A 13,212-nucleotide genomic window follows, 5' to 3' on the forward strand; every position below is an offset into this window, starting at 1 on the left:
TCGGTGCACTTGGATGTGTTCTCTTGCATCTCCCTCATCACCAGCCAGCCCGTCTATCATAGGAGGATGACAGAGGTGGAGCAGAGCCACCCCAGCCAGCCCACAGAGTGACACAGAGTCACCTCAGCCACTGCAGAGCAAAGCAGAGCTGCTCCAGGCTACGTACAAACTCCCGGGCAAGAGATACATATGTCCTGCTGCATGCTGTTCAGGATTTGTGGTTGGTGGTTATGTGGCATTATATGTCAATAAGCTAACCAACATGTCTTCCTTCTCCTGACATCACTCTCTTTATTCCTTCTCCAACACTTTTTTTTTTTTTTTAATCAAATCCTTGGGATTTTTTTTTTTTTTTTTTTAGGCATTGATTTTTATAAATCTGGAGGAAGTTTGTCTCCAACTAAATTATTCTGTGGCTTCTTAGAAAAAATACGGATACCCTTTTTCAAAATGGCCCAGGTGAGTCACAAACTCTGACTTTCCCGGCCTTCAGCACATTTCAAGGTAATGTGGGATGACAGCATGGAGCCTACCTGGACCGTCTCTTCTAATTCTATTCTTTGGATTTCAGCTTAACGTGTACTGAGCTCCCATTCTGTACCAGGCACTAAGTATAGGCACATAGTTTTGAATGATAAGAATTCACCAGGCAAATAGAAGGGAGGAAAAGATCTTGCAGGCATGAGGAACACAAAAATGGAAGACACAGCCCTATAGATTCTGGGAATCTGAAATCCTTTGGTGCTGGTGGAACATGAAATATGAGAGTGATAATGTTAGGTTTAGAGAGAAGGGGATGGTGACCAGCCTCCAACATGATTTCCAATGATCCTCACTTCTGGTATATTCACGTCCTGTGTAGATCCTTCCCACACTGCCTCAGGGGCGGCCTGTGTGACCAACAGAATAATGTAGAAGTGATGGTGTGTGACTTCTGAGACTAGGTCACAAAACACACGGATTTCATCTGTATCGCCCACACTGGACGAAGCCAGCCACTATGTTGTAAGAACATGTACGCAACCCTATGGAGAGATCTCTGGGATAAAAAATTGGGGCATTTTGCCAACAGCCAGTACCACCTTGCCAGCTGTCAGTGAGCTATGGGAGCATATTCTCCAGCCCTAGTCAAGCCTACATTTGACTACAGATCTGGCTGACATCTGGACTAAAACCTTATGAGAAACCCTGAGCTAGAACCACCCCCTTTTAATTCCTGACCTACAGACACTGTGAAATAATGAATGTTTCTTGTGATGGTGTTAATACATTTTACAATATGTTTCAGCAATACATCACCAATACAGAAGGCAAAGCTCAGCTATATGCTGCCATGTTTGCTCTGCTGTGTCCTGTAGTTAGGGGCAGCCACTGCAAAGTTATTGATGAACATGATCTTTAGTTGTATCATGGCACTGGGTGGAGAGCAGGTTTGAAGAGGGTGAGACTGGAGGCAGGACAGCAGGGCAGGAGGTTTGAAAAGATGAAGGCCTGACTTGCATCTGAGGAAGTCAAGACATCCTGAGGGGAGATAATGAGAGAGAACTGAGGACTGACTGGATGGGTAGAGGAGTGATGGAGTGGTCTGTGAGGACTGGTAGTTTTATAGCGTGGGTGACTGGGCAGGAGATAGTTCATTCACAGAGCTGGGGATACAGGAAGACATGCAGATTGGGCGGTGGGAAAAATACTGAGCTCATTCCTGGGTGTTTTCAGTTTGGGGTGCTTGTGGGGTATTCAGTTAAAGAGGTCTCGGCGGCCGGGCGCGGTGGCTCACACCTATAATTCCAGCACTTTGGGAGGCCGAGGCAGGCAGATCACGAGGTCAAGTGTTCGAGGCCAACATGGTGAAACCCCATCTCTACTAAAATACAAAAATTAGCCAGGCGTGGCAGCAGGCACCTGTAATCCCAGCTACTGGAGAGGGCAAGGCAGGAGAATGGCTTGAACCTGGGAGGTGGAGGTTGCAGTGAGCCAAGATCACGCCACTGCACTCCAGCCTGGGTGACAGAGCGAGACTCTGTCTCAAAAATAAATAAATAAATAAATAAAAAAAAATAAAAGGTCTAGGCATGGAGCTTCAGGAGTCTGGAAAATTCTGTCTTGATAGTGTGAAATGGATCTACTTAATGAACTCCAAAAACAGAGCAGTGGATAGTTTTGATGCTATACCTGCAAATAACCAAAAACAGTGTTAGCTTCTAGAAAATGCACCCCCTTTAAGGCTCCTGAATGGGATTTTAGGTTATGTGAATGCTTAAAATAATAATAATAATAAGCAACAGCATCTAGCACTTTCAGGAAGTAACTGGGTAAAATTACAGCCTCTAGCTGATAGCTGTCTGCTGGTGGCATCTCCTCCCCACTCACACCATGGTATATTCTTCTAAATTAGTAGTTCTCAACCTTGGCTCTGCATTCAAAGCACCTGGAACATTTCATGAGGATTAAGTGGAATGGTTTAAAAATAACTGTCAGATGGCAGATGTTTGCTATCGCTTTCTTCCTGCCTAAAACGTGAGACTACACTCTTACCTCTCTCCCTCTCCTGAACCAAAAGGGATCTTCTCATTGAAAGAGTTTTGTACAACGCAAAACTTTATTCAAATATATGTGTCTCTAAAAGATAACTCTTAAGAAACATAGCCACAATACTAGCACATCTCAATTATCCATAATTCCTGTATCTAAAATATCCAATCAGTATTCTCATGTCCCTCACTAGTTGAATTTTTATTTGTTCAAATTAGAATAAAGCCCAGTTGCTTCAATTGATATGTCTCCTCAATCTCTTTTAATGTATAGAGTCTACCACCATGTTTCTTTTTCCCCTGTAATTCATTTATTAATGAAACCAGGTCATTTTTCTTGTAAACTTTCCTTCAGTCTAGGATTTACTGATTGCATCCTCATGTGTTTTAAAAACAAACTTTTACAAAAAGTTTTACATTTGCAGGCCAGGTGCAGTGGCTCACTCCTGTAATCCTAATATTTTAGGAAGCGCAGGTGGGAAGATAGCTCAAGGTCAGGAGTTGGAGACCAGCTTGGGCAATATACTAAGACTCATCTATATATTTTTAAAAGCTTTTTACATTTACAGGAAAATTGTGGAAACAGTACCTAGAGTTCCCATTACTCCAACTAATTTACTCTATAATTAACATCTTACATTATGGTACATTTCTTGCAATAATGAACCAATTTTGATACATTATCATTAGACAAAGTCTATACTTTGTTCAGATTTCTCTAATCCATTTAGTCATGTCATGTGTCCTTAGGCTAGTCTTTATTGTGACAGTTTCTCAGACTTTCATTGTATTTCATGATTGCTATTGACTGAATATTTTTGTTCCCCCTAAATTCATGTTAAAATCCTAACTCCCAATTTATTGGCATTTGGAAGTAGGGCCTTTGGGAGGTGATTAGGTCATGAAGGCAGGGGCCTCACGAATTAGATTAGTGACTTTCTAAAAGAGGTGTGTACATGTCTATAAATATTTCCCTATGTAAACATATGTAGCTATATTAAGTTAAACATGAGTTAATACTGATGTCTCCAACTCAAATCCACTATTACATGGATCATTCTAGTCTCTTCCTGATATTTTAAAAAGGGGCATCTTTATATTTCTAATAATTGGTATTTAGGTTGAGATTCAACTTCAATTTTGTGAAAGAAAAATTAATAGGAGGTGAGGTATTCTTCCATCATGAAGTGCACAGTAACTGGTTGCCTTTTCATGATGTTAGCAACCATTGATGATCATTCCCTAGGATCCATTAATTCTTTAAAGTTTAAAAAAAATGTAAAATTGTTATTGGCTCCTTCTTCTTTGATTAGCTAGAATACTTAAAACAAAAATTTCCTATCATCAACTATTTAGTAGCCCTGAGGAAGCGCCCATATAAAAAAGGCAGGATGGGCTGGGCACTGTGGCTCACGCCTGTAATCCCAGCACTCTGGGAGGCCAGTGTGGACAGATCACATGAGATCAGGAGTTCAAAACCAGCCTGGCCACCATGGTGAAACCCTGTCTCTACTAAAAATACAAAAATTAGCTGGGCGTGGTGGTGGGCACCTGTAAGCCCAGCTACTCAGGGAGGCTGAGGCATAAGAATAGCTTGACCCTGGGAGGCAGAGGTTGCAGTGAGCCAAGATTGCACCACTGCACTCTCTAGCCTGAGTGACAGAGCAAGACTCCATCTCAAATAAATAAATAAATAAAATAAAAAAGCATGATAAATGCTTAATTCTTTTCCTCATTATTTTAAAAATGAATTGGTTCCTTAGCATCCTCCTAGACTGACCACAGAGCTATTTTTGGTTCCATGTACCATTATGAACTTGAAGCAGCTTTTTAGGTACATGGCTCAGCCCTCTACCTCCAGCCTTGAGTCCTGGGCATTCTACCTCAGGATAGTGAAATGGGGGATGGTTGGTGGGGGTGGGGAAGTGGGGCAGAGGCAAAGAGGGATTTGAAAGGGATGGCAAGGTTGGGGGTTCTTAAGGGCTTCCATATTCCTTCATCCAGAAAAAGCTCTGGTCTCCAAAGCATTAATTCCTGAATAGCTGTTGCCTTGGTTTTTATAGATTTCGTGTTGCCTGATTTGAGTCCATCTTTAAACGTCTCTTCAAGCAACCAGGAAAGAAAGAACAGCCTGAAGATCTGGAAAGAGCCTGTTTAACCCTAAATCCTTAAAAGTAGCTAATCTAGGAAACAAGGTCACCTTTGAAACGCTGGGGAAAGGGGTAGATCACCTCTTCTCTACCTTAGCTATTAGTTACCTGAAACACCTTTGAAAAGCCACATATGTCCCTGCATTGCCTCCACAGATTCTGATTCAGTTGGTCTAGTTGGAACCCTGAAATTGGCAGTTGCTATCAGCTTTTAGAGCAAAGTGAGTGTAACATGAAGCCAGGCCATTTCCAAGTCCCCAGAATGATAGCAGGCCATCGTGGATTGTATCACACTTACAGCTTTATCACCTTGATCTGGCCGTCTGATGTTAGTAGTTGGCATGTCCACCCTGTAACTCAGAAGACTAAGCTAGGAAAAATGATGCCCAACAGTTTTCATCCTTGATGAGTGTGGCTGAGTTCCAACCCCTGGGTCTTTAACATAACACATAGCACGGTGCCCCAACCCTCGACTCCAAGAATGGCTACATTTACTTTCTGCCTGGCACTGTTATAAGTGCTTTACATATCTCAACATCCCTAATAGGTTGGTATCATCTCCACTGAACAGATGAGCTATTGTGATCTGAGGGAGTTAAGTGGCTTGTTAAGGTCATAAACTCGTTTCTGGGTGGGTCCGGACTCTTTCCCACCACATGCTGTCACTTACAGGCTGTGACTTTATGCCCAGCTCCCGTCAAGGAGCTGCCTTCTGCTTTCTATTGCATAATCAATATTGACACCTGGTGTAGGGGCGCTCTGCAGGTTGGGGAAGGCCTGTCCTGGGGTGAGGGATCCTGCATCTCAGCATCAGGCCCTGAGTAGGCCTCTGCCCTAGTGGTAGGGTAACCCACCCTCCTTCACAGCTCAGAGGTCTCAGGGTGTGTGAGGGAAAGACTAGAAAGCCTAGGAGGCTTCTACCTCTCACTCCTCCTCACGCCCAGTCCTGGACCACAGGATTTCACTCACAGCTCCTTCCACCCCCATACTTCCCCTGAAAATCTCACTGCCCTGTGACTTCTCCATGTGCCACTTCCTGTGCGTCAGACCCCCACGATCAGCTGCCCACTGCCTATGGTCACCCCAATTCCTGACTAGAACTACACTTACCACTGCTCACCCTTCTCCTACTCTCCCCTTCTCAGAAAATGACACCACATCCAGGAAACTCTGAACCACCACTAGCCCAGAGCTCCCTCTTCCCCATTCACTCAGTCACCAAGTCCCCTCAGTTTCACCACTCAAGATAGTTGTTAGACCATGGCGCCTCTCCATCCCCATTTCCCTAGGATGGGCCTTGGTGTCTGAGGCCAACCCTGCCTCATTTCCTCCTAAAGCCCACCCAGGCCTTGTGCTTTGTGTACCACTACACCCAACCAAATGTACTTATCGCTTCTTTGGCTCCCAGCACTCAACTGAGAGCCCCAGCTCTTCCTCACCTGCTGGGACACTCCAGATGACTCCAGATTGTGAGGTAGGCGTTTATGTACCAGCCTTGCTCCAGGTTCAGGGCGCTGCCATACCTTCAGCCCCGCCCCGCCGCAAGCCCAACCCAGAGGCTGCTTATGGTTTCCCTAAGGTTCCTGGGCCCTGGACATCAGTCCGGTCTGCAAGCTCCGCCCTGATTGGCTGCCTCCCGCACCGGTCGCAGCGCCCGGACCTATGGTGCCTAAGTTCCTCCCCTTATCCCTGAAGGGATGGGGCCTTGCGACACCGCCCACTCTCGGATGGGTCCGAGGTGAGACCCGCCCTTGTGCCCTCGTGGGCCTTCGGGACAGCGGAGGAGCAGTGTCGGGCCATGGCCAGGGCCGGCAAGCTGGAGCTGGCCGAGGCTCTGGCGCTGGGGCCAGGCTGGAGGCCTGCCTGCTATGCGCTCCTGCACGCGCCTGACCCTGGGATTCTCTTTGGCCGCCTCCGCCTGCGCTACGCCATACTGGTGAGGAGGGGGCGCGCCCGGCCTCTCTCGACTATGGCCCTGCCCCTCCCTGTGGCGCTACTCTTGGGTGTCCCTGCCAATCCCAGCTTCCTCCTCTCGCAGATGCAGATGCTCTTCGATGGGCGCCTGGGCTTCCGTGGCGGATTCGTGGACTCGCAAGACAGCAGCCTGGAGGACGGGCTGAACCGTGGTCTGCTGGAACAGCTGGGCGAGGCGGCAGCCACCTTCCGTGTGGAGCGCCCTGACTGCCGCAGCTCCCACGCTGGATCAGATGCCAAGTCTCTGACGCTCGAGCAGCTGTCGGCTGTGGAGTCCAGCGCAACAGGCGCCAAGGACCACGGGCTGGAGGTGGGGCCAGTCTGGGACCCTGCTCCGTATCCTATTCCTTTCCCTTCCGTTCCTTCCTTTGCCTCAGAAACTTTTTGGATTGAGGTCCCCGTCTGTCAGAACTTGCCCTCTTCCCCATTTTCTTGGTGGAGTTGAGATCTTGGTCTTCTCTTATTGAATGGTACTGCCAACCTAGGTTCCCGGGAAGATTTCCACCCACCTCGCCCTTTACTGGGCTCTGGAGAGATTTTTCTAGAATACACATGTCCACATCTCTCTGCTGCTCTCTGTTGATAATGTGTAAATGGCCAGGCATCTACCCTAGTCCCTTATTGTTGGGCCTCTGTTTTTCTTAGGAAGAAGATATGGCCCTAATACTTAAGGCCAGGGTAGGAGACAGATTGTATACGGAGGTAGTTCTCAAATTTTGTCAAGTATCAGAATCATCTGTGAGGCTTATAAAAACAAAATGACTAGATTCTACTCCCAGAATGCTGATCGTGGGTGAGAAAGCACCAGCTTCCACCACTCCCAAGTCCTGGGGGCAGGGGTTCAGAAATCTGAGAATCTGTTTTTTTCAAAAGTTCCCAAGTGATGCTAATAACGCTGGTCTAGGTTTCCCATTTTGAGAACCATTGTTGCAGGGTTAAGCATGAATTTTGGCGTTAGGAGCCAATAGAGTTTTAGGGGACAGATGTCATAAGGATTAACACTGATGGAGCTGGATAGCATGTCTTGGGTCATTTGTAGAGCGTTCGGTCCACTGGGCCTCCTTTAAATAGGAGCCTTGGGCTTGTTTCTGCTGGAGTATTAAGGGTTGAGGTATCTGCTCTAGAAAGATCTGCTAAAGAGAGGATGGAGGTAGTGACATGAGCTACCTGGAGTCCCAGTGTCTCCTGTCTCCTTACTTTTACAGGTGCTGGGCCTGGTGCGAGTGCCCCTGTATACCCTGCGTGATGGTGTGGGAGGCCTGCCCATCTTTCTAGTGAATTGCTTTATTGGTGCTGCCCGGGAGCAGTTACTGGATACCCTCCATGACTTGGGAGTGGTGGAAGCTGGTGCTTTCTCAGGCCTTCAGATCCCAGTTCGTCTGAGGCATCCCTCTGTGGACTCAGGGAACCTGAGATGAGGACTTTGGTACAAGGAAGGGAATGTTTTCTCTTCTGGACCTAAAGATGATACCAAATTAAAAGATGACATGTATATCATATGTTTTGAGTAGAGGACCCTCCAATTCGTGGGATCAGGGACAAAAATCCACAGCTCATTCCAGGGGCCCTGGCAGGTTCTCAGAGCCTACCTCTTCCTTGTGCATTTGCATACAGCCTAGTAACCCCCAGGCATGCATATGTATAATGTGACCACACACAGCCTGACATCTTTCACCTGTGAGGTTCAATTTAAGCAGGAATTGGCATCTTTTACCATAGCCTGCCTCTTGCTTTGCAGGGAGCTTCTACAGCAAGGGTGAGTCCTTCCCACAGTCCTCCATGGCTACTCTTTAGGGTCTAGCCCAGCCCATGTTTTTTGGGAAGGATAGAGAAGCAGAGGACCCTCTTTGCTTTCCTGAAAGTAGCCATGCCCTTGCTGGAGGGTTCACCAAAGCAATTGGTGGGAGAGGGTCTTAACCAACCTCCAACACTTTGCTTCTCCTGAAACTGAGAAGGGGCAAGGAAGTAGCTAGGTCCCCTTGGACGGAGCATGGACATGAGACCTGTGAGTACTGGTGTCTCTCCTTCAGAGCTTTCATCTTTGGTTCGCTGTAGACTCGGGGACTATCAGAAGAGAACTGACTCATACCTGTCCAGCCACTTGAGGCCCTTTACTTCTTTCAACAGCTATTTAATATGTACCTACTAAATGCCACGTACTATAAAAGGTATAGAAAGCCATCCTTGCTCTCCAAGACTCCAGGGCAGGGATGGGCAAACATTTTCTTAAAAGCCAGATAGCAAATATTTTAAGCTTTGTAAACTACATAGTTTTTAAAAAAATATTTTCTAACATTGACTAATAAAAATTGCCTATATTTATTGTGTACAAAATGATGCTTTGAAATATATATACATTGTGGTGTGGCTAAATTGAGCTAATTAGCATATGCATTACCTCACATTTATCATTTTTCATGGTAAGAACATAAAATTTACTCATAGCAATTTTCACAAATATAATGCAGCTATTAACTATAGTCACCATTCATGCAACAGATCTTTTGAACTTATTTCTCCTAACTGAAATTTTGTATTCTTTGATCAATATCTTCTCAATTACTGTTCCCTACCCCCAGCGCCTGGGAACCATTATTTTACTCTCTGTTTCTATGTGTTTAACTTTTTTAGATGCCATATATAAGTGAGATCATATGGTATTTGCACCTAGCTTATTTTATTTAACATGTCATCTAGGTTAATCCATATTGTCACAAATGACAGGATTTCCTTCTATTTTAAGGCCAAATAGTATTCCATTATGTATATATACCACATTTTCTTTATTCATTTCTCTGTTGATGGACACTTAACGTTGATTCCACATCTTGGCTATTGTGAATAATGTTGCAGTGAACATGGGAGTACAGATATCTCTCCAGATCCTAATTTCAATTCCTTTGGATAAATACCCTGTAATGGGATTGCTGGACCATAAAGTAGTTCTTTATTTTTAAATACCTCCATGCTGTTTCCCATGATGATCATACTAATGTACATTTCCACCAATATTGTGTAAGTGTTCCCTTTTCTTCATATTTTCTCTAATACTTATCTTTCATCTTTTTAAATCATAGCCATTCTAACAGGTATGGGGTGATATCCCATAGTGGTTTTGATTTTCATTTTCCTAATAATTAGTGATGTTGAGCATTTTTTATATACCTATTGGTCTTTCTTTGAGAAATGTCTATTCAGGTCATCTGCCTCATTTTTAATTGGGTTATTTGTTTTCTTGCTATTGAGTTTTTCATGTTCCTTATATATTTTGGCTATTAACCTCTCATCAGTTGTGCGATTTGAAATTATTTTCTCCCATTCTATAGATTGTCCCTTAACTGTGTTAACTGTTTCCTGTGCTATGCAGAAGGTTTTAGTTTGATGTAATCCCATTTGTCTATTCTTCTTGTTGTTGCCTGTGCTTTTGAAGTCTTATCCAAAAAAATCATTGTCCAGACCAATGTCATGGAGCTGTTACCCTGTTTTCTGTAGTTTTATAGTTTCAGGTCTTGCATTTAAGTCTTTAATCTATTTTGAGTTTATTTTTTATATGGTATGAGATAAAGTTCTAATTTTATTCTTCTGCACAGAAATATGCAGTTGTCCCAACACCATTTATTGAAGAGATTATCTTTTCCCCATTGTGTATTCTTACCCTCTGTGGAAAATCAATTGACCATAAATGTGTGGATTTATTTCCAGGATCTCTATTCTGTTCCACTGGTCTATGTGTCTGTTTTTAATGACAGTACCATGCTGTTTTGGTTACTATAGCTTTGTGGTACATTGTGAAGTCAAGCAATATGATACTTCTAGCTTTGTTGTTTTGGTTAAGATTTTTTGGCTATTCAGAGTTTTTTTGTAGTTTCATATGAATCTTTGAATTTTCTATTTCTTTGAAAAAGGTCACTGGAATTTTGATAGGGATTGCATTGAATCTGCAGATTGCTTTGAGTAATATGGACATTTTAACAACATAAATTCTTCCAGTTCATTAACAAGGGATGTGTTTTCATTTATTTGTTGGGCCATTTATTTGTGTCTTCTTCAATTCCTTTTTTTTTTTTTTTTTTTTTTTTTTTTTTTTTTTTTTTTTTTTTTGAGACAGAGTCTCACTCTGTCACCCAGGCTGGAGTGCCGTGGCACCATCGCAGATTACTGCAACCTCCTCCTCCCAGGTTCAAGCAAGTCTCCTGCCTCAGCTTCCTGAGTAGCTGGAACTACAGGCATGCACCGTCCTGCCCAACTAATTTCTGTATTTTTACTAGAGATGGGGTTTCGCCATGTTAGCCAGGCTGGTCTCCAACTTCTGACCTCAGGTGATCCACCCACCTTGGCCTCCCAGAGTGCTGGGATTATAAGCATGAGCCACCCCACCTGACTTTCAACAATGTCTTATAGTTTTCAGTGTAGAGGTCTTTCATCTGTCTGACTAAATTTATTCCTAAGTATTTTAATCTTTTGGTAGCTATTATAAATGGGATTGTTTTCTCAATTTCTCTTTTAGATAGTTTGTTTTTTATTGTACAGAAATGCTACTGAGTTTTGTATGTTGACTTTGTTTCCTGCAACTTTACTGAATTTGTTTTTTAGTTCTAACTTTTTTTTGCTACAGTCTTTAGGGTTTTCTATATATAAGATCATGTCTGCAAACAGGGAAAACGTAACTTCTTATCCAATTCGAATGCCTTTTCTTTCTTTTGAGTAATTGCTCTGGGTAGGACTTCCGGTACTGTGTTGCATCCTTCTCTTATTTGTGACAGACAGAGCCTTGCTCTGTCACCCAAGCTGGAGTGCAGTGGCGCTATCTCAGCTCAAAGTAATTATTGATAGGTAAAAACTTACAGCCATTTTGTTAATCATTTTCTCATTCTCTATAGGTCTTTTGTTCCTTTCTTTCTGTCTTGCTGTCTTTTGTGATTAGGTGATTTTAAAATTTGTATTCTCTGATTTTTTGCTTTTTATCTTTTATGTATCTACTGTATGTTTTTGCTTTGTGGTTACCATAAGGCATATATAAAATATAATTGTAATAGGCTATTTTAGGCTGACTACAACTAAATATTAATTGTATACAGAAACTCTACACTTTTACTCCATCCTTAATGTTATAATTTACATCTTTTTATATTGTGTATCCCTTAACAAATTTTTGTCACTATTATCTTAATAGATTTGTCTTTTAACCATTATATTAAAGATATAAGTGATTTATGCAGCACCTGAATTTGACTGTGCACTTACTTTTTCCAGTGAGTTTAAGGCTTTCATATGCTTAGTGTTACTAATTAGCATACTTTTCTTTCAACTTAAAGAACTCCCTTTAGCATGTCTTGTAAGACATGCCTGATAATAATGAAGTCCCTCAGCTTTTCTTTGGGAAAGTTTCTATGTCTCTTTCATTCTTGAAGGCAGTTTTTCCAGGTACAGCATTATTGTTCCAGCATTTATTTCCTTCAACACTGAATATATCATCCCACTCTCTCACGGCCTGTAAGGTTTATGCTAAGAAATCTGCTGATAACCTTATTGGAGCTCCCTTATATGTTATTTCTTTTCTTTTCTCTTGCTGCTTTTAGGATCCTCTCCTTGCTTTGATTTTTGATAGCTGCATTATAACGTATCTTGGTATGGTTTTGTTTAGATTGAATCTTGTTGGAGATCTTTCACCTTCCTGACCCCAGATTTGGAAAATTTTATGCTATTATTTCTTTAAATATACTTTCTAGCCCGTTTTCTTCCTTTTCTTCTTCTTGGGCTCTTATAACTCAGTATTTCCTCTTTTGATGCTGCTCCATAAATCCCACGGGGCTTCTTCATTCCTTTTAATTCCTTTTTATTTTTCTTTTCTTACTATATATTTTCAAATAAACTCTCTTTAAGTTTATAGATTATTTTTTCTGCTTGATCAATTCTGCTGTTGATATTCTATTACATTTTTTGTTTCATTCCTGGTATTTTCCAGCTCCAGAATTTCTGAATTTTTAAAAATATAATTCTAATCTCTTGGTTATTATTTTCCTCATTTATTGAATTATCTATCTGTAGTGTTTTGATGTTTGCTGAGCTTCCTTAAAATAATTATTTTGATTTGTCAAGAAGATGATGAGTCTCCTTTTCTTTTACTTTGGATACTGGTTCTTTATTTAGTTCTTTGCAGGGAGGGAGTTGGGGGTGGATCATGTTTCCCTGATTGCTCTGAATCCTTGTGGCTGAGTGTTGATATCCACACATTTGAAAAAACAGGGACTTATTCCAGTCTTTTCAAGCTTGTGTCATCTGGGGCAGCCTTTTACCAACTAGCCTGTCCAGAAATTCTGGGCAGGCCATCTGGCATGGTCTGCAGGGAGGTTTGCTGCTGGACTCCTCAGATAGGCTTATCTGGTGTCTGGGTCAGAAAGTGGGGTCCTGGAGGCTAGGTCCATGAAGGCAGGCCTGGAGCCTACTTCTGCAATGACTAGTCTGAAGCTTGGGTCCACAGGGGCTGACTTGGAACTAATATAGACCTTGACCCTGAGTCTGCACAGGCCAGCCAGGCACTGGCAGGGAATGGGTGC

The 13,212-nt window shown here is 42.8% G+C and overlaps 1 protein-coding gene across 1 annotated transcript; it reads left to right on the forward strand.

The window, feature by feature from the left end:
• Positions 1-5,661: 5,661 nt before the first annotated feature.
• LOC126947206 (U8 snoRNA-decapping enzyme-like) lies at positions 5,662-8,989 on the forward strand. Its single transcript, XM_050777924.1, has 2 exons — positions 5,662-6,965; positions 7,861-8,989. The coding sequence occupies exons 1-2, from the start codon at positions 6,480-6,482 to the stop codon at positions 8,071-8,073; spliced, it is 699 nt and encodes a 232-aa protein (XP_050633881.1). The 5' UTR covers positions 5,662-6,479; the 3' UTR covers positions 8,074-8,989.
• The last annotated feature ends 4,223 nt before the right edge of the window (positions 8,990-13,212 follow it).

Source organism: Macaca thibetana, chromosome 2 (assembly GCF_024542745.1).
Source record: "Macaca thibetana thibetana isolate TM-01 chromosome 2, ASM2454274v1, whole genome shotgun sequence".
Lineage (NCBI taxonomy): Eukaryota > Metazoa > Chordata > Mammalia > Primates > Cercopithecidae > Macaca > Macaca thibetana.